At 46.0% G+C, this 23,857-nt stretch overlaps 1 protein-coding gene across 1 annotated transcript in view; it reads left to right on the top strand.

The window, feature by feature from the left end:
• Nucleotides 1-23,857, top strand: part of LOC110303781 (uncharacterized) — a 158,430-nt gene that overhangs the window by 86,920 nt on the left and 47,653 nt on the right. Inside the window, exons 28-33 of the mRNA XM_085843328.1 lie at nt 2,443-2,563; nt 3,904-4,069; nt 10,379-10,517; nt 19,303-19,453; nt 21,480-21,575; nt 22,512-22,664. Coding sequence (XP_085699454.1) covers nt 2,443-2,563; nt 3,904-4,069; nt 10,379-10,517; nt 19,303-19,453; nt 21,480-21,575; nt 22,512-22,664 — 826 coding nt within the window. The remainder of the gene's footprint in view (nt 1-2,442; nt 2,564-3,903; nt 4,070-10,378; nt 10,518-19,302; nt 19,454-21,479; nt 21,576-22,511; nt 22,665-23,857) is intronic.

Here is a 23,857-nt window from a genome sequence, read left to right as displayed (position 1 = left end):
GCTTCGTAAGAAAAGCACAGGCTAGACCCTAACCCACTGCTGGTTGCCTCAGAGCACAACCTGAACGTGAACATTTGGCAGTCTTACTAACTGCTGTCCAACAATGAAACCATCATGGCCTCCATCCATCGAGGAGAAATAGACAGATCATAACAGCATAACAGTGATAAGGAGCAAATTAAGGTCAATGTCTAATGAACATTCCAATCAAGAAATGCTCCCTCAGTATTGGGACTGGAGAGATGGGTCAGCAGCCACTCTTCAGAGGACATACACATGGCAGCTTACAAGCACCTGTGACTCCCATTCCAGAGGAGCCACTGTCCTCTTCTGGCCGCTAAGGGCCAGGCATACATGTGGTACACACACATGTATGTAGACAAAACAAAACACTCATACACAGAAAATAAAATTGAACAAACTTTTAAAAGAAAAGGTTAAGGTGGTGTCTGGATAGGACATGCCCCTGTAGACTCGGGATAAGGTGGTGTCTGGATGGGACATGCCCCCTGTAGACTGGGGATAAGGTGGTGTCTGGATGGGACATGCCCCTGTAGACTGGGGATAAGGTGGTGTCTGGATGGGACATGCCCCCTGTAGACTGGGGATAAGGTGGTGTCTGGATAGGACATGCCCCTGTAGACTCGGGATAAGGTGGTGTCTGGATGGGACATGCCCCCTGTAGACTGGGGATAAGGTGGTGTCTGGATGGGACATGCCCCTGTAGACTCGGGATAAGGTGGTGTCTGGATGGGACATGCCCCTGTAGACTGGGGATAAGGTGGTGTCTGGATGAGACATGCCCCTGTAGACTGGGGATAAGGTGGTGTCTGGATGGGACATGCCCCTGTAGACTGGGGATAAGGTGGTGTCTGGATGGGACATGCCCCTGTAGACTGGGGATAAGGTGGTGTCTGGATGGGACATGCCCCTGTAGACTCGGGATAAGGTGGTGTCTGGATGGGACATGCCCCTGTAGACTCGGGATAAGGTGGTGTCTGGATGAGACATGCCCCTGTAGACTGGGGATAAGGTGGTGTCTGGATAGGACATGCCCCTGTAGACTGGGGATAAGGTGGTGTCTGGATGAGACATGCCCCTGTAGACTGGGGATAAGGTGATGTCTGGATGGGACATGCCCCTGTAGACTCGGGGTTGACCAGCTCTCCAGTTGGTAGCAATGTTTGTAAAGGTTTAGGTGGGGCAGCCCTACTGGAGGGAGTGGTCACTGGTGATGGGCTTTGAGGTTGTATAGCTTCACCCTACCCTGCTTCTGTTGGCTCCCTCTGCTTCGTGAATTAGATTGAGGATGTGAGCTCTCAGCTTCCTTCTGCTTGCCATGATGGACTCTTAACTTATAGAACCAGACACCAAAATAAGCATTCTCCCTTAAGTTGCTTTGGCTTTGGTGTTTGATTTTAGCAACAAGAAAGTACCTAAGGCGATGTTGAAAGATTGTGGAGGTAAAAAGACAGGAGCAAGGGAGACCTCAGAGAAGACTGTGATGTGGTGTTGGAATCTGAAAGAAGAAAAAAAAGAAGGTGAAGGCTAGGCTCTGGGATTTGGGCAAGAAACAATTAAAATACCAGTATGCCTCTTAAAATAACAATGGACTCTCCAGAAGACCAGATCCCAGCCTGAAGTGGTCCAGCTGCACCTCCCTCCTCTCCTCCCTTCCTCCTCCTCTACCGGCCCCCTACCTCCCCCCCCCCACCATTTTATTCTTGCTCTTAATGAAGCTCCTCTTTTAAAGGGGTGCCTTCACTTCCCTGCCCCCCGACATGTTTGACTCTACCACAGTCTACTGTTCACCTTCCTATCTCCAGGCCCCACCCGGGCCCCAAACCACTTCCTTCTGATGGTCTGCATCTTCTGAAGGGGATTCTATGTCAGTTTCCTTTCCCCAGGCTGACTGCTACATCTGTGTCATTACATCCTTATCATTCGATTTAATGGAAACATGGCGGGCAGGGAAGGAAAACAGAGCTGATGTCTAAGGTGATTCTAGAGCTAGGCAGATGTGCCTTTAAAGGCTAACTGTGTCTCAGGAGCTGGCAGGCAGGACCTACATCCCTCCTCAAACCTCAATATCCTCAGCTGTGAAACAGGGACAAAAATAGACGGTCAAGACATTAAGTGTCATAAAATATGTAGCACTCCGTGTGAGACTACCATCTAATTTCTTTCCTTCCTTACCACAGGTTCCCTCCCTCCTTCCCCACTCCTTCCTCCCTCCCACACAGCTCAGGCTAAAATCAGCCCTGCTGCTCTTTTTCCCGCTGAGCTATTTATAAGTTATTCTGGCCACCTGGGAGCGGTAGGCTGCTCCCTGGGCTTGGGTGTTGGGCCTGATGTGGCCCTTCACACGGGGCGGGGCGGGGCGTGCCTCTGGCTTGGTGGGATGTTGTCTGTGCTATGGGTCTTCCCTCTTCTCTCACACAGCGGAAGTTTTCAGCCTCGGCCTCGAAGTTTGCTGTCTGCTGATGGGAGAGTCTTCCTCAATTTATGGTTTATTCCCCATCCATCTGAGGTGCTGTTGATGTTCAAATCTCTGCCGGAAGAGGTTTGTCATGGATTTTTTTTTTTTTTTTTTTTTTTTGGTGTGTATATACCAAAGTAGAAACTGGCCACATTTTAGGCTCTTGTAATCACACGGAAAGAGTGATTTTTTTTTTTTTTTTGCTATGATATCTAATCACCAAGACCTCTTCACAGCTCCTGATACTTTGCCTATTTTTTTCCCCAGGTTATTGATGAACACTAATTTGAGCTTTCAATATTCGTCATCCATTCTGTTTCCTCCCACCCTTCAACAAAACCCTACTTTTGTTAGCCCTGAAGCTAACACGGCTGTGTTTTGTTCGATTTTGAGACAGTCTCATGATATAGCCCAGGCTGATCTTGCCCTGTGTCTTGTCCAGCTTCCCAGGACTGAAAGGGTTACACTATGCAACACTGTATCCAGCTGCCTACTGGGTTTTTTGTTTTTTTAATTTCCTTTTGTTTTGATCATTTTTAGGACCCACTCTAGTAGATCCCAACTGAGTATCTGTAACCAAGACATGGCTGTTTATAGTTTTAAAGAAAATTCAGAATATTCTTTAAATGCCATATTCAGCATCACGGTTCAACAATGAATTCCACTGGATAGAATTCACTATATAGGCTAGGTTGGCCTTGAACCTGTGTCAGTCCTGCTGCCTATGACTTCCAAGTGTCCGACAACAGGTTTGTGACACCACATCTCACAAGCTGCAGTTTTGAAGGGTTTGCCCTCTGTGATGAGAAAATTGGTGTGGAATTAAAATCCTTCGCTGAACTGTGCTGCTGGATATGGCATTTGGGGAATATTCCGAATTTTCTTTAAGAGTGTAAGCAGCCATGTCCCAGTTATAGATACTCAAAACAGGACTGGCTGACTGAGAGTCCCTGCTGTGACCCTTGTGATTCACTGATAGTCTGTAATTAGCATTCTGTAATGTGTTCACAGCTGTGACGACTTTAAACAAACAGAAACATGGTGCTTTAACCCCCTCCGCGGTGCCTTTGCCAAGATCAGGGCAATGTTCACGAATAGGTTTGCTGTTTTGTTTCCCTGGATTCACTGCGAAACTGTTCTCTTCCGCAGTCGCTGCGCTCTATCAACCACTGATCAAATATAGATGTCATAAGTAACTTCTGGTGGTTAAAAGTTGACAGGAGGCTCTGTGTAGGTAAAGCAGATCTACTGTCCCATGCCACATAAGGCACTTGAGCATCTGCGCATGATGGTATCCCAGCATCCTGAGACCATGGACACTGAGAGACCACTGTCTGCTGTGTAAATGTATTTCCTGAGTCACACTTGCATAGGTCTCTTAGGAAGTTCCTAAAACTGGCCCCTTGTGTTGCTTTTATCCACAGGAGGCTTTTAGAGCCCTGACACTGACTCTGCAGCTTGTAGCTTCTCTCCATGACATTGTGGCCTACACTTTCAGTTTTGCCAAACTTGGCAATTGTCCAGCCTGCTTCGACCTTCCTCTAAGTCCAAACCCTCTGAAGAAGGACTGGGGAGGAGCCGAGGGCGTTGGTAAGTAGCTAGAATCACCAGACCTGTTGAGTGGCAGTTCTAAGAAGTGGTTAATATCGGAAACCCAGAAGTGTATCGCTAGTGACAGCAACAGGAAGGGCTCAGGAAAAGCCCTGTTATAAACTGTCTCCAGTGTACATTCTGCTGACCACCACATTCACAGGCTCACCAGGAAGTATACCGAGCCAGAAGGCCAGAGACCCAGTTTGAACCTTGCCTCTGCCTCTAGATGTGAGGCACTCTACATCTCTTTGACCATCTATAAAATGGGGTGATGTCTCTATTACGATTCAGATTCAAAACCCCTAACCCTAACCCTGTTAGTATCCATTGGTCTGATCTCAGGGACCTAGCGACTGCTTCTGTGCACTCTGCCTGTGCCAGGTGCTTTCTCTCTCTCTTTCTCTCTCTCTCTCTCTCTCTCTCTCTCTCTCTCTCTCTCTCTCTCTCTCTCTCTCTCTCTCTCCCTCTCTCTCTCTCTCTCTCTCTCCTTCCCTCCCTCCCTCCCTCTCTTCCTTTCTCTCCCTCTCTCTCCCCCCCCCTCCCGTCTCCCTGCCTGCACAGTGCCTTCTCAGGTCTCTTGTGAGATTAGCGAACCCACTGGAGAGCTGATCCCAAATAAACCTGCTTTTTATATTTTTAATTCGGCTCAAATTTACTTATTTCGTTGGCAGAAAAACCTATTAGCGTCATAGAGCTATTCTCTGGCTTGAAATCTTTTTAAGGAGACTAAAGGTCACCCTAAGGATTAGTTTTCATTCTGTTTCCTTCTTCCTTGTAACCCACGTGATGAGATCCTACGGGAGCATTCACTGTGAAGGAGTTGATAACCCTGATAGCTCAGAACCACCCGACTGTGATAAAGATGGGGAGGTTTTAGCTTCCTATTCTAACCGGTGAAGGAGCGTTAGGTTATAAGATGGTATTTTGATGTGTCTAATATTGATAAGATAGTCTGTAGTAGATGTCAGAGAGAAAGTTCTGACAGTAAAGCGCATGCCCTGTGAGCATGAAGACTTGAGACCACGTTAAGAAAAGCTTAAGATGTGGATGCTTGGGCAGCACAGACAGGTGCATCTGGAGCTCCTCGGCTGTGCTGCCCAGCCTAATTGGAGAACGGCGGGGCAATAAGAAACCCTGTTTGATAAGGTCAGTGGCACCTGAAGAACCAACACCCAAGGGTGATGATCTCTTACCCATGCACACATACATGTGCACACACATATATGAACTCATACCACATGGACATGCTAGCATGCACACATGTGCTCACACACACCACACAATGTGTATGTGTGTGTTGCGGGTGTGAGGGTGTGTATGCCACATGTGTATGGTGCCCATGGAGGCCAGAAGAGGGGGTCTGATTCTCCAGGGCTGGAACTGCAGGCAGTCGTGAGCTCTCCAGCATGGGTGCTGGGAACTGAACTCAGGTCCTGTAGAAGAGCAGCAAGCGTTCCTAACTGCTGAGCCATCTCTCCAGCCTCAGAAATAGACTCTTATAGAAAGTAAACAGGATGTATTGGAAGCAGAGAGTGTTTTCTTTTAGTGATTCGCCTTATACAAATTAAGTCACTAGCTGTGTTGATAGTGGCCAACTAAGATCAAGTACGTGGTAGTCAGGAATTTTAAAATGGGGATGAGCCTAAGAAATGAGGTGACAGGCCTGTTTAGACTCACTGATTTTAAAAAACAAGTGTGAGTGATATGAAGCTTTCCCCTTCCAGTTGAATGGGACCCTGAAGCTGGTGGCTAGTAGATTTGCATCATGCTAATGCACTCAGAAGAGACCTGGATATTCTAATGTAGGGCACAGGCAAGGCAGGGGCTGAGTGGTGTGGTAGGAGGATGCTGAATGTCTAGCTGAGATGAAGAAACAGGAAGAAGGCTGATGTTGGTACCACCTCAGCAAGAAGCTTGGTACTATCACAGGCTAATGATCTCACTGGACACAAGCAAGTCCCAAAGACTCACGTCACAAGATTAAAGCCACATCAAACTGTCCCTATTAATACAGAACATGCCGAGGTGCATGCTCTTACGGGGGCTGATGGGTTTCAGAGAGTCAGGAGAAAGGAAGATGGGCCACGAAAATGTCTATCCTGATCTGAGAGTCTGTGACATTCAGGGCCACATTTCCAGTTGACCCCTGCCCTGGAAGTCCTTTAGCAGCTGGGACAAGAGTCTAATCAATAACTCTAATCAATAGAGAGAACACTGAGGGCCCTAGCAAGACAGAGAAGATACCACCAAGGCCATCAGCCTGTTACTGTGGCGCTGGGGGTCAGCGGAGCTGAGAGGACCACTGAGGATCTAGCGTTCTAAGTGAAGGAAGTTGAGTCCTCGCTGCTGGTGAACCGCAGCCCCAGAGCTTGTGGAACTCAGGTTTTCTGAGGTGTCAGTTAGAGGCTGCACACTTCAATTGTTGCAAGTGAAGGGGGGAAAATGTGCTCCGGGGAATATGTGCAAAGTTCTGCATGCTCTGATTTGCTGAAAATAGATGAAGAGCAAATTAAGTGAAAAAGAGAAAAATTCCACTAAGATAATCACCCTCCTGAGAAGGTTGCTTGGCTGCTCAGCTCCTGGCCCAGATCCCAGAGGAGGCAGGGAAACCAAGGCGGAAGATGAAATTGAGCTGGGCCTTTATTGGTGGTAGATAAGACGACTTTTGTGGACTTCCACACTTTAAATATTTTGTAGCGTTCTGGATATGAGCTTATGGGCCCTCCTATATGACCAAGAGAAACCACCACAACAAAGTGAGTTTCTGTGGACCCTGCCAGATTCTCCCCTTCCCTGACCACGGACTTTCCCTTTGGATCGGTGTAAAGCATGGGGGTCTTGTAAGGGCATTTACGCTGAATTTTCTTTGCCAAAGATCAAAAGGCCAGTTTAAGCCTCACCACAATAATTATGCTCTCTCTCCCTGTTTTCATGCTCCATTGTGAGTGTGTGAGTTTCAAGACCAAGAGGGCTCCCCACACAGAACCCTCCCCCTGAATATAGGCAGATCTCCTTTGCTTTCCTGGGTCCTCTGGCCACCTTCCACTCCATTAGCAATCCTAGGTGGCTTTCCCTGCCCACACTGACACTTTCTCCCCACAAGCATCCTGCCCCTACGGAAGGATGAAACGGAATGTAGATGGTAAGTCAGTAGGAGGCAAGGGAGAGGTCACTCCCACCTGGACAACTGCACTACGATAAGCCACATGTCAACACATGACCACACTTGCACAGACCCTGCCTCTCGGCCTCTCAAGGGCTGGGATCCAGGGTGTGGTGTTGCACAAGCTAGCCCCCATACCTGGCTTTATTTGGGTTTTGATTTATGACACTCAAATTGTGTCCAAAGAAAGAATGGGTTCATTATCCATGGCAGCTCTCTCCATGTTGATGTCATATGTAATTCAGTTGTCTCTAGTCCTTCAGGCCTCTTTGTCCTGTTCTCTTGATCCCCTTTCCAGTTTGATGGTCTATGCCCATGCTCACATATGCACACACACACACACACACACACAATGGACACACAATATATATTTAACATTTATACATTTTAGTATGTATGTATGTATATTAAAATCTAGGCTTTGCATATGCGAGAGACCATGTGAGGTCTGTCTTTCTGAGTATGGACTGTAAGACTCTGCCGAGCCTTAGCTACCAGGGACTCTCTGAGAGTGAGCCACACGGACCCAGGGATCAATGCAGAAGCAAGAGGACTTTATTGTTCCAGCACACTGGGGTCATCCTGCACCTGAAGGAGAGGCAGCAATCCCAGGTAGCTCTTTTGGCGAGTTTTTGTACAGAGCAGCAGCCATTAGGCACAATGTGATTGGCAGAACAGTGTGACTTTACCAATGGTAGTGGGATGCAGGGTCCCTTATGTATATCCTCAGGAGCCGTGCAGCTGGGTTATGGGTCGTTCTATTTTAAATGTTTTGAGATACCTCATACTGATGTACACAGTGTCTGTTCCCATTTACTCCCACCAGCAATGAACAGGGCCTCTTCTTCCCCATATCCTCACCAGTATTTGTTGGTATTTGTTTTCTCAATGTTAGCAATTCTGACCAGGGTGAGATTGACTGCCAGTGTACTTTTGACTTGCATTTCCCAGGTGGCTGAAGACTTTGATTACCATATTTATTTATTTATTTATTTATTATTTTGGTTTTCAGAGGCAGGGTTTCTCTGTATAGCCCTGGCTGTCCTGGAACTCACTTTGTATTCCAGGCTGGCCTCGAACTCAGAAATCTGCCTGCCTCTGCCTCCCGAGTGCTGGGATTAAAGGTGTGCGCCACTACGCCTGGTTTGATTACCATTTTTAAAAACACTTATTGCCCATTTGTTTTTCTTCTTTTGAGCACTGTGTTTGGTCCGGTCACTGATCTATGAATCCGCCGTGGGGTTTCTCGGTGTTTAACTTTCGCAGTTTATGTATTGCAGACATCCCCCACCCCTGTCTGAAGTAGGCTGCTTGGTTTGCTGATGGCTGCCTTTGCTGGGCAGGTTCTTAACATCACACAACTGCATTCATCTGTGCTGTGAGACTCCTGTTCAGCCCTTGCCTCTGCTTACTGTGCAGCTCTGCTTCAGGGATTCAAGGTTTTAACTCAGGCCTCTGTCCGTTTCTAGTTGATTTTTGTCACATACAAGTGTTTTGATCACAAGCAAAAGAGAGCAGCACAATGGACGTGCTAAAATGGAGAAAATTACTATGAGCCACGCACTCCAAGGGTGCTGTCTTTATCTACAGCCACTTCCTCAATACCTGGGCCCAAATACTTTGTATATTTACATTTATATGGTGCTTTACTCATAGGGTGGGTGGGGTTTTATTTATTTATTTTCTTTTACAAGCGACCACAGATGACTGTAAACATTTTCATTTGGTTGCCACTTGCCTGAAGATGTGTTGCTTGTAGACCAAAACCACAAGCCATAGACAAATGGCACTCAGTGGCCAGCTCTGCTCCTGCCATGCACCCCAAAAGTTCTGCAGTTTGTGTTCCTGATACTTCCCTTTCATTGGTTCCTGATACTTCCCTTTCATTGGTTCCTGATACTTCCCTTTCATTGGGAACTTCTCTGTAGCCTGATGGAGCTATCACATTCAGAGAACCTTATTTATTTATTTATTTATTTATTTATCATGTGATGATTAGACCTAATTATTTGGGACTGGGAAAACCCCAATCATCTATCTGTCATGTGTAGAATAACAGTGGGACATGAAACCTGGACCACTCATCTTCCCCAACGTCACATGAAAATGTCGCAAGTACCAGCAGCCATTCTCGAGGCTAGAACAGCTCTGGTCAAACTCACACACACAGCTTCATTCCCATAGTCCTCTGTTTCCTGGTGTGCGAAGGGCTGAGGAGGCCCAGCACTGGCCAGGTAGGAAGAAGGCTGCTTGGGTCTGGAATGGCTGCCAAGAGAGGAAGCACCCTCATCAATGTCCTTGAGCAATGTTCGTCTTGGGGTGCCATGGAGGGACACTGACCACAGCTTCACAGCCTGTCCTGTCCCAGGGTGGAAAGCTGTCACCCCCCTCAGCGGAAGATGACAAACGTTTTTTGGACAGCTGATATTCAGATAGCCCTGAACACACAGCCCTGACGGGCTCCTGCGTGTTTGCTGTTTTTTGCTGAGCTCTCTGGTTTCATCTCCCTCTTTGAGCCAAGGGCAGAAGGCCAGGTGCAGGCCAGGTTCCTCAGCCCAGCCCGGGTGCTCCAGAAAGCTGCTCTTCCCAGTTTTATCTGTGGATCCTTCTTTTGGGGCAACGGTTCAATTCCTGAAATGGCTTGAATAGCCTAGAAGTTCATATATGAATATGTATACACACCTATGTGTGTACAAGTATGTCTATGCATCGTATCTTTGGACTGGCTTTATGACTCGAGTCTTTCAGTCCATGCACTGGTGACAAAGGGAAGCTGATTCTCTCGGCATGACAATGAAAATGAATGTAGGCTCTATCTGACAGAAACTTGAAGTCCCTAGTGGGTATTCTGAGGACCTCCTCATCCCATGCCATTTCTTACTCCTTTTGTTCTGAGACCACGGCTTTGCTGATTTCAAACTTTGAACAGTATGTTCTTACTGTGCTAAAGCCAGGGTGTTTCTATCTCCCAGAGGGAAGAAGGAAGGGAAGCTAAATCAGACCTGGTTTCCAAAGCTGCTGGTCTTGCAAGACATATGATTAGCACGTGACTACTTGGTCCCGGAGGTGACAGGCAAGTCTGATGGGTTGGCTCCGGCAGTCTGTATTTCACAGTCTGACTTGAGTTGTTGCCTGCTTTCTAGGGAATGAACTTCAAGAGCTGCAGAAAATGATTGACAGTCTCCAGAGCCCCCAGGACCCGGGCCAGGTGGCCCAGGCCCTCCTCCTCCGCAGGGAGGTGACGTTGCTGCAGTTCGATGCAGCCATGAGACATCTCCTCCGGTAAGGGCTAGAGAAGTACTGTTTCTGCCCGCTGGATTCTGCTGAGCAGGTGCTTGCAGAGGCCCCATTCAGGGAGGCCACGGTTAGCAAGATTAGATAACCAGCCTAAAATAGGGCTGCAGATAGATCCGGCACACTGGCTACCAAACGTTTCTTGCAAAGCCTGTGTGGTGCCTGTGTGCGTGAAGTCTGCCCTGGTGCTCCTGAGGTTTTTCAAGACATTTTCCAAACAGCCTCAGTGTGTGTCATAGGGATTAAAGCTTTGGTGTTTCTGAGGATCATTATTCTGAAGAGTTCATTTCTCCTTTTCCACTCTACCTTTCAAAGGGACAGCTTTCGCTGACCATCTGACGCTCCCAGGACTGGCTACAGGGGTTGATTTTTAAATAAACTCTACCTTGGTCTTACAGGAAGCATTTCCTCAAGTTTGATGCATACAAACGTTTTATTTGGCTGATTAGTCAGGATTTTAATGGATTTGGATTGAGTTTGGATTAATATTCATGTTTCCAGAAAATGATTTATATGTGAAAGAAAAAAAGTCTCCTAAGGACCCCTGGATTTGTAAAGGGGGATGGTGTTGCGGGGGGAGTGTTAAAAGCCTGTTGCTTTTAATTAAAGGGCATCAGCAACAGAACTAGTATCTTGCTATGTACCCTAGGAAATCCTGAAACTAAGTAGCCAAAGCAGGCCTTGAACCTTGGATCTTCCTATCTTAGCCTCCTGAGCGGTCAGCCTATTCACCAGTCCAACTCTGATGAACCTTTTATTTCGTTTTGAAAGAAAGCCTTAATTTGTATCCCTTGTTAGCCTGGAACTTGCTCTGTAAACAGGACAGCCTTGAGTTCGGACCAGCCTTCTAGTGCCCAGATTACAGTCACGAGCCTCCCCCACCCGCAGCCAGCTCCAGTTACTCCTAAATTACCCAAACTTACCAACTTTGTCCAATTCATCTCCAGTGTGAGTATTCAGCCAAGAAGGGGCCCAACGGGCTGTACCAGAGAATTACAAGTGTTTCCCACCCTTAGCATGGTGTATCCATACAGAATCCATAGAGAATATCTCAGGGAATTATAGTGAATGAACATATTTTTTTACTTAGCATTTGCTTGTTTCTGCCAACAGTCCTTGGGTTTAGAATATAAATTTAGCAGAGTGCAAAGCTTCATGCTGGCTTTCTTACTTTTTATTGACAAACAGCTTTGGATCTGTAGCTTAGTTTAGTTTGTGAGCTGTAAAGTCTAAGACTGCTAGATGGTCACCAAGTTGGCCACTGAATTGACCTCTACTCTGAAATCCCAAGGGTTTGTTCTTCCTTCCGTTTTGGTTTGGTTCCAGCCACAGAGGGTTCTGTCTGGTTCTGTTTTAGGGAAACCACTCTGCGTCCCAACAGTTGCCGTCACAGTGTGACCAGGAATGGGCTGGAGACCGAGTGTCCTACTGCCTGCTTTCTATGTCCTTCTCAGAAGAAACTGTTGGGTTTCGGACCTGAGACAAGGGGCTAACATACCAAAGTAGACCTGACCTTCAGGTTCTCCCAGCATCCCTCAGTCTCCATCTGTTACAGGATATGGCTGGCATACCATACCCTCTACCCTGAATGAACTCTCCAGCCCAGGGGCTGGGCTTTCCCCAGAGGTGCTTTTGGTTCATGGGCTGGAGAGATGGCTCAGTGGTTAAGAGCACGGACTGCTCTTCCAGAGGTCCTGAGTTCAACTCCCGGCAACCACATGGTGGCTTACAACCTCCTTTAATGTGACCCGATGCCCTCTTCTGGTGTGTCTGAAGACACCTACAGTGTACTCAGATACATAAGACTTTTAAAAGCCAACAATAACACAAACATGCTGTTTTTTTTCTTTCTCTCCTGCTCTCTGCGTTTCTTTCTCCATACGTGCACTTTTCCTTTCTCGTCCCCCTCCCCTCTGTCTCCCTGCCAGAATGGTGGCTTCTCTGACCCACCCTGTGAGATCAGTGAACCCACCCAAGAGGTGACTCCAGTCAACCTGCCTTTCATGTTTTTCAATTCGGTTATTTGAATTGGGTTGTTTCATCGGTGGAGGTAACCTATCAGAAACCACCCAGGTGGCACACATGGTGGTCTTTATTGGTCCATCTTCCTGGTCTTTTTTTTCCCCCTCTCCCAGAACACTTCCTTTCACGTGTATATGTCAATTATTCAGTAGATTCAGAGCCTTAGTATATTTAGCTTCAACACCTGTGAACTATGGTAGTTTCTGGGCAGCTTCATGGCAGAGAGGGGACTCAGAAGAGAAGGCCAAAGGGTAGGGATAAAGGAAGGCTGAAGGGGGAATGTCACCCTTCCCCATCATCTGAGGTAGCACTGACCCTGCAAATGAAGGGAAATGTTTATATAGTCCAGAGACAGGACTCAGGTAAACTTCTGTGGGTCATCTCAGACTTTACCTGAGCAAGCAGGGCTCTGTGACCCAGGGAAGGATCTGCACCTGCAAGGGAAAGGTTCCATGTGAGTTTGAAAAGAAAGTTCTAAGCTCCTTCCTGGAGTGAAGGGAGCATGTTTCAGCAGCCTCAGGGAAACAGGAAGGACGCAGGCCACCTAAAGTTGCCTGTCACCCTCAACCCACATAGAAGAGACAGAGAGAGGAAGTTGTCTGACATATTTCATACTACCCTCCCCCACCTGCTCTTGAGGTCAGTGGGGGAAACCTGATGAGACTCTGTAGCTGTTTCATAATAGGTCAGAGTCAAACTGTCTAGGGCCCAACATTTGCCTCTGTCTGTTGAGGAGTTGTCTAACTCCTGGTCCATGACGTTCCTGAGGGTAAGATAATTTGTAGGGGTGGAGAGTGTCTTTCAGAGGCACCTTGTGGAAGAGGATGAATGGTGTAAAAAGTGTTTCTACTCTCTGTGTGCTGTTGCCATTGGGGTGATTAGGGGAAGGAGAAAGGGGAGCCATCCTAAGGATGCTCTCCCTCCAGCAAGCCTCCTCTGGGAGCTGCAGGGCGCATGGGTGGACAGCACCAGCTTCATTTCCTTGGCTCTTCTTCAGTTTGTTTCATTTTTAAATTTTAGACTTATTTTTATGCTGGCCTGTTTTAAGTGTCTCTAATCATTCAAATGTCAGCACATGGCTTAAGACCATCTGAGGGTTTCATGCAACATGGTCTTGGCACATGGCCATGGCCCCAGTCTCCAGTATTTGAGAAGTGCAGAGCCATAAGTGTGCCTGGCCTGTCAGAGCAAGTTTTGTTATATCCTTGCTTCTAGGGGAAAGCTCCAGCACTCAGTTGTCTGTTCCTCCCTTTCTGAGGTCCAGGTTGGAAGCAGCCTGCCTGGTATCAGGATGTTGGCAGTTCTCGCCCATGAGGCAGGGCTGGCTTCCTAGGAGCCCCCAGCCATGTGTTGATAAGAAAGCATACAGGGTATGCCAGAAATGTTTGAAGAATTAAATGTTGTTCAGGGTTGCAGACTTACATATCCTGGCCAGGCTTTGCCAACTGAGATTCTGAAAGACTTGTCACAATATTTCCAAAGTTACAATGAAACATGCACACGCATTTGCCTAAATAAATGTAGCAAAAAAAAATGGTAACATTTTTCTTGTCTTTTCTAATCTTTTCTCTTCTTTCATTCTTTTTTTCTTTTGTTTGAACTGGAGTCTTAGAACCAGGTTGCAAAGAGCCTGGTTTTGGTTGCCAAGTCTGTAGGCTATGAATTATTTTTCCTGCCTTTACAGAAAAGGAAAGAGAAATAGAGAAGTTTTGTAACTTCCCAAGTCCACACCAGTTGCTGTGGTAGAACTTGGATTCATACTTCCTATCTGACTCCTCATTCTGTATCCCTTCCTGCAGCTTAAAGCTTGGGTTAAACATTATATAAAATTTCTTTTAAAATTGGAAAATACCGGGGCTGGCGAGATGGCTCAGTGGTTAAGAGCACTGACTGCTCTTCCGAAGGTCCCGAGTTCAAATTCCAGCAACCACATGGTGGCTCACAACCATCCGTAACGAAATCTGATGCCCTCTTCTGGAGTGTCTGAAGACAGCTACAGTGTATTTACATATAATAAATAAATAAATCTTAAAAAAAAAAATTGGAAAATACCAGTCAGATGGTTGCATGTGCCTGTAATCTCAGAAGGCTGAGGAAAAAGAGATGCTGTGAATTTGAGGCCAGCCTGCGCTACATAGTCAATACCAGGATAGCCAGAGCAACATAAAAAGATTGGGTCTCCCCAAAACAAAAATAGTCAGGTGAGGTAGTGTTTATCTGTTGTCTCAGAACTTGGAAGGTAGAAGGATGAGGCATTCTGTACGCAGTGAGTTCTAAGCCAGCCTGAGCTGTGTCAGATCCTATCTCAAAGCAAAACAACAACAAGAAGAATAAACAAAATAGGAAACTAATATTCTTAGTTATGGTTTCTATTGCTGACATAAAACATCATGACCAAAAGCCACTCTGGAGGAAGGGCTTATTTTAGCTTAGCCCTGTCCCATCATGCAGGGATGTCAGGACAGGAATTTAGGGCAGGAACCTGGAGGCAGAAGCTGATGTAGAGTCATGGAGGGGTGCTCTTTATGGGCTTGCTCTTCATGGCTTGCTCAACCTGCTTTCTTACAGAACCCAGGGCCACCAATCCAGGGGTGGCACCACCCTCCCAATTGAAAAAAAAAAAAAGTACCACAGGCTTGCCCATGGGCCAATCTGCTTGGGGAGATTTTCTCATTTGAGATTCCCTCTTCCCAAATAACTGCAACTTGTGAAAGGTTGACATAAAATTATTTAGCATAATAATAAATGTTAGCCAGGCTCGGGAGGCAGAGGCAGGCAGATTTCTGAGTTCGAGGCCAGCCTGGTCTACAGAGTGAGTTCCAGGACAGCCAGGACTACACAGAGAAACCCTGTCTCGAATAAATAAATTAATTAATTAATACTCACTAGAATAGTCTCCAATGGAGAGGGTCGAAGTAAAGGAAGGTCTACCTAGTGCTAAGAGGGTATTAGTTTCATCTTTCATTGCTCTGACAAAATACATGACAAAAATTACTTAACAAAGGAAAAGCTTATTTTGACCTACAGTTTGAGGGTATATAGTCCATCATGCCAAGTGAAGTGTGGAAGGGGAGGGGATGTGGGGAGTGGGGGATGGGGGTTGGAGGGGGATGGTCACAGTGCAGTCTGCAGCCGGAAGATGAATGCTGGTGTTTACCTTGCTTTCTCCCCTTCCTGTTTGATTGGGTTTGACACTCCAGCCTGTGAAATGGTGCTACCCACATTTAGGGTGGTGTTGCTGGATTTGCTACTTTGTAGGTTCTTCTTCTTCCCACCCTTTATCCCCCCCAGTTTCACCCCCTAATAGTAATGGGAGAGGAAGAAGTGTGTGGGGGGGTAGAGATTCTTGAATCTAATTTCTTTCCTTTTGTTTCTTCTTTGAGCATGACTACAAACAAATCACACACACACACACACACACACACACACTGAATGCCCATCAACCACCAGCCCTACCTAGCAGGGCTCTAGCATTTATGTACCCTCTGAAAAGTTCCCAGAATTCCAAATGTCACAAACTATTTGCAGCTGGCAAAACCATGCCTCTGCTAGAGCATGAGGCAAATCATAGTCAGCTGTTTAGGACAGTCCAAATCAGCCCCATATTCCCACACTGGGATTAAAATAAAAACATTTCTATGTTTTTAAAAAGAAACCAAAATTCTAGAATTCTCACTGCGGGTTGGGGGGCAGTGCTCTTGCTTCTTTCACCTATTCAGAAACACTGTCAGAGACACACCTAGTTCTCTGTAATTCTAAGTCAATCAAGTTAACAATAAAGACTGTATGTACATCACAGTTATTCTCCCTAGAGACAAATGCAGTTCACCACAGATAATGCAGACTTACAGACCTAAGAAACAGTCCCACCCAGTGTAGCTTGTGAACTAATGGGTTTAATTTGGGTCACTCATGGATGAAGGCAACCACACCATAAAAAACCAGTTCTCCTGTCTAGCCACTTCCCCAAACATCTGTTTACCTCCCTCCATCCCCTTCATGGCTGAATGACCACAGGCCCAGTCTTGTGTTGGTCCTCTGCCTATAATCACTGATGCTATGAGTTTGAAAGGGCAATGGCCATGCCATGGCCAGAGGACCATATTCCATAACACCTGGGTTCCTTAGTAGAGTTCTAAAATTTTTCCAAGGATTGAGGTCACTTTGGTAACCATTTGTAGAACATGCCAGGAGCTGGAGAGATGCAACAGTTAGGAGTACATAATGCTCTTGTATACATAGGATCAGAGTTCGTTCCCAGTACCATGTGGGGCAGCTCACATCTACCTATTATTACTTCATCTTCAGGAGATCTGATGCCCTCTTCTGGCTTCTGTAGGCACCTGCACTCACATGCACATACCCCACTACATAACATACACATACTATTTAAAATAAATAAATAAACCTTCAAAAGAGAGCAAGAAAGAGATCATGTCAAAGACTGATAAAGTAATTTTGAACAAAGTTGGTCCCCAAAGGAGGGAGAGGGGAGGGCAGGGAAGGGAGAGGGCGTGAGGAGGGAAAGAGAGACTTGAGAACGGGTGGTAGAGATGTCTGTGACTGATGCAGTAGGAGCCATGCGGTAGAAGAAATTATTCCCAGTCAGCCTGCCTTGTGTTGAATGCGTTTCTGAGAGAACGGCCTGCTTTCTATGCCAGCACTTTAAGTGAGCCTATCGATGGTGTATGTATGTGGCACTGCGGCCGTGTTGGGCTCTGTGGTGAGGTAAGATGACAGCCTTGGGGGGAGGTTTGTCTTTTTATCTCATGCACTTCCCAGCTCACTACTGTGAATGTTCTAGCCATGGCTACACTTGGTATGTTGAGTTTTCCCTGGCTAGGCCCACTGAGAAATCGCATGGAAGTTAAAAAGAAACAGGGAAATAAATTTATCTAGCCTTTAGCCAACTCCAACCACCATCTTAAGTAGATTGCAGAGCTGGGGTTTAGCTTGGTGGTAGAGTGCATGCTTAGCATGTTCAGGGCCAATACAGTCACTTACATGTGTGTGTGCGCGCACACACACACACACACACATACACACACACCAACAATCAGTAGTTTTATTGACTTTTTGAGTGTTCCACTATTAAGTATACCAGTTCCTACTTTGGCTATAGCAAAAATATTTTGCTTTCCAATGCCATATTATTGAGTCGAAAATAGGCTTAAAAGTGTCCACCCTGGAATTTCAAGCCAGTTCATTATATTTTTTTGTTTATTCTCATTTCTCTCATTCATTCATTCATTCATTCATAGCTACCTCCTATTCACCCTACTAATGAGGGAAAGATTCTACTCTGGATTATGTGATGGCTGAACAAATGTCACTAAATATTGGAACAAATGAGATCAATAGCAGTTCGCTAGTGCTGTGTCCTCATGGCCATGTCAGGCCATGGAAGAACACAGTAAACATGCAGGGACAGAGCAGGGCAGACCCTGCAGTATCACCAGAGAGGACATGATCCTCTTGTTTGCCTAGCCCCAGGGTCTGGCAGGAGACAGAGCTGTTGCTCAGGGACATTGGGAAGGGCACAGCTTCCTATGGGAAGGAGTGTGGGTAAACATGGAAACCTTATTCTAGGAGGAGGGGAGAAGCCACAGTTAGACTCTTCAAGGCCCTTCCAGGAGTCAAGGCAACTCCTAATAGCGGACCTTAATTTTTGAACTCACACCCCACCCCCACCATTTTTGCTCATTTCTCTCAGAGGCAGCCTGTGCTCTAAGGGGTGCGAGCAAGGGAATCTGGAAGGTGGAGAGGAGTGACCACTTTGCCTGTTGCGGGGTTTCAGGTCTACCCTGACTTCTTAAGTCTGGTGTCCCGGTCCACACCCCTCACAGATATTCACTGATGGGGCTCGGCGCTCCCAAGTCTCTCTGACATGCCTAGGGTCCACTAGCTACTCAGCTCCATTCACTGGCATTTCCCTCAGTCTGGCCAATCTCCTTTCTCTTTGTTGTCTGATTTGTTGGTCTCCACAGAAGACGTTGTTGCTCCATGATACCCTCCCCTAGTTTGTCCTGTGTCAGCACTTTTCTGAGGCATCCTTTAGATGCTAAAGGAGTCTAGCTGAGATCTAGAAAGTCTTTATGTCCTTGTTAATCTTATTTCCTCTGGGGCATGAAAATCACCCTGAATTATACCGTATGTCTCTCGTTCTTACATACGTTATACATTTCATGCTCTCATCTTCAGGGCTTTGAGGCTCTTGATGCGCAAACTCAAACTTCATTTCAACGAAACAAAGGCGTTTTCTCTCTTACCCGTAGATGTTACTCAACCTTAAATTTTGGTTTTATACACTGTCCCTTTAGCTATTAACTTTTTGAAAAATTCAACCAACAGCTAGAGTCGTTGGTCTGGAGCTAAAGATGTAATGCCCAGTTTTGCAGCTGTGAGGTTGATTAATTCACGTTAGTATGAACTAAAATTAAGGAAAATTTAAAACTCAATCTTTTATTCACAAGAGCTACATTTCAGGTGTCCAACAACAGATAGCCAGTGCCTTCTGAATTTTCCAGCCTTCCAAAAAATTCTATCAATATACTCTATTGATAGAAACTCTCGATTTCTCACATTAATAGTATCAACTCCCCCCAGAGAGTTAGGGACTGAGAGGGAAGGTCCACGTGGGGCGCTGTGGCTGAGGGCACCACTCTCTTGCCACAGTAAGTTTGAAGAAAGTTCTGGGTGTTAAAATTGTAAGTATCTGTATTAAACACAAACTCATACCATATTTTGACAGAACATTTTTGGCAGCGGGAAATGCCCCCGCCTACCAGTCTGTCTCGGAGGGTGCATGCCATGGTTTGCCACCCCTCGGCAATGCTCTCGGGAAGAGCATCTTTTCCTCACAGCTCAGCCTGCCCCAGCCGCTGGATCCGTGGAGCCCGCAGGTGAGTCTCACAAGTGTTTTATACCCATAAAAAAAGTGTGTGGAATACAGGAGTGTTATCTCTTCGTTTCTATTTGGCTTCCATTTTGCAGGGTCTTTATATAATGACCCTTGGTCTTCTTTGGCTTTCCTTCAGTCACTCACACTGGGAGTCATGGGGACTCCTGTGACCAGGACTTATTTCTAGTCAGGGTCTTTCCTGCAAATGTTCAGTGGGATGACTGGAGGCAACAGCCTGACTACTCACAGCTGTCAGAGAAAACAAACAAATAAACAACAAAACGAAACCCAAAAGGCTCAATCTTTTCTTGTTGAGGTTTGGGTCTTTTTTTTTTTTTTTAATTGTTTTTGTTTTTTGTTTTTTTGTAGACCAGGCTGGCCTCGAACTCAGAAATCTGCCTGCCTCTGCCTCCCGAGTGCTGGGATTAAAGACATGCACCACACCTGGCTAACTCTGGGTTATTAATGGGGACGTAGACATAATAGTATAGAGGGGAGACATCTGTCCAGCTGTAGTGCATAAGGCTTATTATAAATAAGTGTGTGTCTTTTATCTGAGAACAGATGACCTAGGCTGAGGTAGAAACTTCGATTTGAGATTAACTGGGTTCTGCAACATTTTCTCTCGGATAAATAATGATGCAATTATAACGCATAAGTTGGTCAGCCGCTGGGCTTTGAATCGCCCTGGTTACGCCATGTGTTATCAAATGTAATCCTAACAACTAGGGCTACTCCCAGGCAGGCACACTATCCAGCTCTACACAGGTCAAAGTTCAGGAAAGCCAGCGCTCACGCCACACCCAGGCAACAACTTCATCCAGCTCTACAGAAGTCAAGAATTTGAGAAAGACAGAGATGGATGGCTGAGAAGAATCAGAGTAGCATCAGGCCCCAAACCTTCTGCTACTTTTCTATTGCCACAAGCACAAGCCATCCCCCAGCTTAACAGGTTAGGACCATACGCATAAGTGTTTGCTATCACCCGGACTCTGGGTCAGGAAGCTGGGAACAGGTCAGGAGCGAGTACGGGCTTAGCGTCGCTCTGGATGTTGGCCAGCCCTGAGACCATCATCTCAGTTTGAGAAGTTTGCTTCCAGCCTCATTCACCAGCGGTCAGGAGCTGTCAGGAGAGCCACATTCAAGATGGCTCCCGCAGTCTTCTCTACAGAACTTTCTCACAACATGGAAAATGGCTTTCCCAGGGCGGGCAGCCCAAGAGAGAGCACCCAAAGCAGCAGCCATGGGCTTTGCATGACTGACACCGTTTCTGCCATGTCCTGTTCACTGGCACTCAGACACACAAGTCCCCTTCTTCCATACCACATGACAGTGACTCCTGGTCCAATCCTCAAACCTCTTTTAGAGCCCTAAGGCAGGTCTTGAAGGTCCCTAATATAGACAGCATTTAACTAAGTTTACTGTCATTGCTTTAAAAACATGGCCCCTTGGTATTGTATTCTAGAACTTCCTTTGTTTTGTTTCTTTCCAGACAGAGTCTCACTGTCTAGCTGAGTGGTCTCAACCTTCCTAATGCCACGCCCCTTTAATATAGTCCCTCATGCTGCAGTGACCCCCAACCATAAAATTATTTCCTTTGCTACTTCATAACTGTACTTTTGCTGCTGTTATAAATCATAATAAGGATCAGATACATAGGATGTGTGACATTTGACCCCTAGGTTGAAAATCACAGGTCTAGCTAAAGCTGGTCTCAAACTTGCAATCCTCCTGCAACAGCCTCTTAAGTGCTGGGCTTACAGGTGTGTGCCACCACAATCTCTTGTTCTGGGACTTTGCACCTTGTTTATACTGAAACCATTTCAGCAAAACCAAGGAAAAGAGTAATAAGCATTGCTACTCCTTCTGTGTCGCTGGCATGCTCCAGTGAGAAAGAAGTCCTTCTGCATAATAAATGAGTCATCGGAGTGGGCTTTGGAGCACAGACGCAGAAGGCTTGCTCATGTGCAAACGCCTTCATCTGAGGGATGCATGAGACTATTATCGTTTCTGTTCCTCTCTTTCAGGCATTTGCGTTGTTCCCGTGGAGGGCGTTCCTGGAAGATGGTGGACCATTTCCAGTTATAAGCAGCGTCCCGGACACCCTAGAGTATGATATGCAGGTAGATCTGTCTTCCCACTTGTTGGAGAGAAAACCAAACACAGGCCACAGAGCAGGGTATCACAGGTTCATGATCTAGCCAGTGGTCATTTATAAGATAAATGTGTGTTTAATCATGATGCTCTAACATGAGGTGAGTCATATTTTCTTATGATGGAGAAAACCATGCTCTCAGCAGCTGCTGGCCTTTACTGTAAACTCAGCTGCAGTCCCCAGGGCAGTAATGACTGAGAGGAGCAGCCGCTTATCTGCAGTCACCATCTAAGCCTCTTAGTGAAATTGCCCCTGGGACAGTGACCTGGGATGGGAACAGCTTAGGCAGGAGTGAAGAGGAACTCCCTTTAATTGTTCTGATGACGATGCGTCTTTAAATTCTTTTCATTTATTTTGGGAAAAATATGTTTTCTCATGATCAAGTAAACATCTATCTGTCTGTCTGTCTATATATCTATATCTATATATGTGTGTATATATTATATATACATATATATTAATATATAAAAGTATTAAAACCAACACAAAAACTCAACTCTAACTTGGCTTTAGAATTTGGAATGGGGAGTTGGAGTGGGGCAAGGCTGGCAATACATTCATGGATGTAAATTGTAATCATTTTGTTAACATTTGTGTATATTCAAAATCCTTTATAAGTAAAAAGTTTTTTTTTTAAAAACAATAAAAGCAAGGGGGATCTAAAGGAAACTAAGATTATCCCATTTTTCATTCATTGTATCGGTGTAAGGTTGGGAGACTTGCTACTCAAAAACCTACACAGGAAGGACTTTAATCTAGAACTGTTACTCTGATTTTTATGGATATTTTTATCAACTGAGAGGGCAAGGGCTATAAATATAGTTGCACTTAACATTCTTCCTTCAAAACCATGCATAAAGGCTATGTACGCCTCTTCAAAATGGGAAGGTATCTTTGTTTTTAGATGTGTCTCTGTGGGCTAAGTGACTGTGACCGCAGAGTGGCCCATGGAGAGCTGGTGGGTGTACAGATGCTAATGGAAGACGTGCTTCTGGGCCGCCGTCACGTGATCAGGAAGGCTTCTACCGAATGGGAAGCTGCACTGGACAATGCACAGGTATTCCTTGCACGTGGGCTACAGAGCGGCTGGTGCTGCACTATACCAAAGAACCTGCTTATTTTCAGAGACAGGCTAGAGGGATGTCTTACCCATCTGTCCCAGTAGCAGGAGCTGGAAGCTGAGAGATAGCAAAATTGAAATAGCTGAGGCTTTCTACTCAGAACCTGCCCCTCTGACATACTTCCTCCAGCAAGGCCAGACCTCCTAAACCTCTTTAGACACGTGTTTAAAATGCCCGAGCTATGGGAGACACTTCTCATTCTAACTGTGATAGGGGCCCCAAGAACTAAGGAAGAGAAAAAGGGGTACCAGTCTCTTGGGCTGGCTCGTGTCCTTGAGGGTTGTCCCATTCCTCAGCACATCTGCTGCAGCTGCCTCTCCTTTCCCCTAGAATTCTAACCACTAATAGTGTTACTGCCTGCCTAGTTAAATACCCAATTATAATTTACATAGGCATATATGGAAGACAAAGCAGCCAAAATGTATAAAAGCCTCCACCTGTTAATGGTCCAGGTGTAGCCTTTGGATGAGGATCCCACAGAAGCCAGACACTGACACCGGCTCAGTAGGCTGTTTCCCAGTGTACCACCCTCTGAGTATCCCAAAACAAAATCACAATAGCCATTTGGCAGGGCTAGATACAGTCTTAAGAGTAGTTTCAATTTGCATTTCCCTGATAGCCAAAGATATCAAATACCTTTAGCTGTACTTACTGATCATTTGTATTTCTTCTTGGGGAATTCTTTGGTGTTGCTAACCTCGGCCTGTTTTTGACTGGGTTGTTTTCTTAAGTTGTTTGTTTTTCTTTTATACTTTATTTTCTTGTGTGTGTGTGTGTGTGTGTGTGTGTGTGTGTGTCCTTTTTCTGCATCTGTGAAGGTACCCACAGAGGTTAGAAGACAGTGTCACATCTCTTGCAGTTGGAGCCGCAGGTTGTTGTGAGCCACCCTATCTGGGTGCTGGGAACCAAACTCGCTCGGGTCCTCCGTAGGAGGAGCAGCATATCAACAATAAGCCATCCCTCCATCCCCAGGACACTGCTTTAAAAGTGAGCTAGATTATGTCACAGCTGTCCTTAGAGCCTCTCAATGCTTTCAAATACTCAGGACAGAGCCCAAAGGCCTAACAGACTTGCTCCCAGCCCTTCTATTTCAGCCTCTTTCCTTTCCACACACACACACACACACACA

Source organism: Mus caroli, unplaced genomic scaffold (genome assembly GCF_978045245.1).
Source record: "Mus caroli unplaced genomic scaffold, Mus_caroli_1 scaffold_9, whole genome shotgun sequence".
In the NCBI taxonomy this organism is placed as follows: Eukaryota; Metazoa; Chordata; class Mammalia; order Rodentia; family Muridae; genus Mus; species Mus caroli.
Note: the sequence above shows the minus strand (reverse complement) of the source record. Positions and strands in the feature narration are given on the sequence as shown.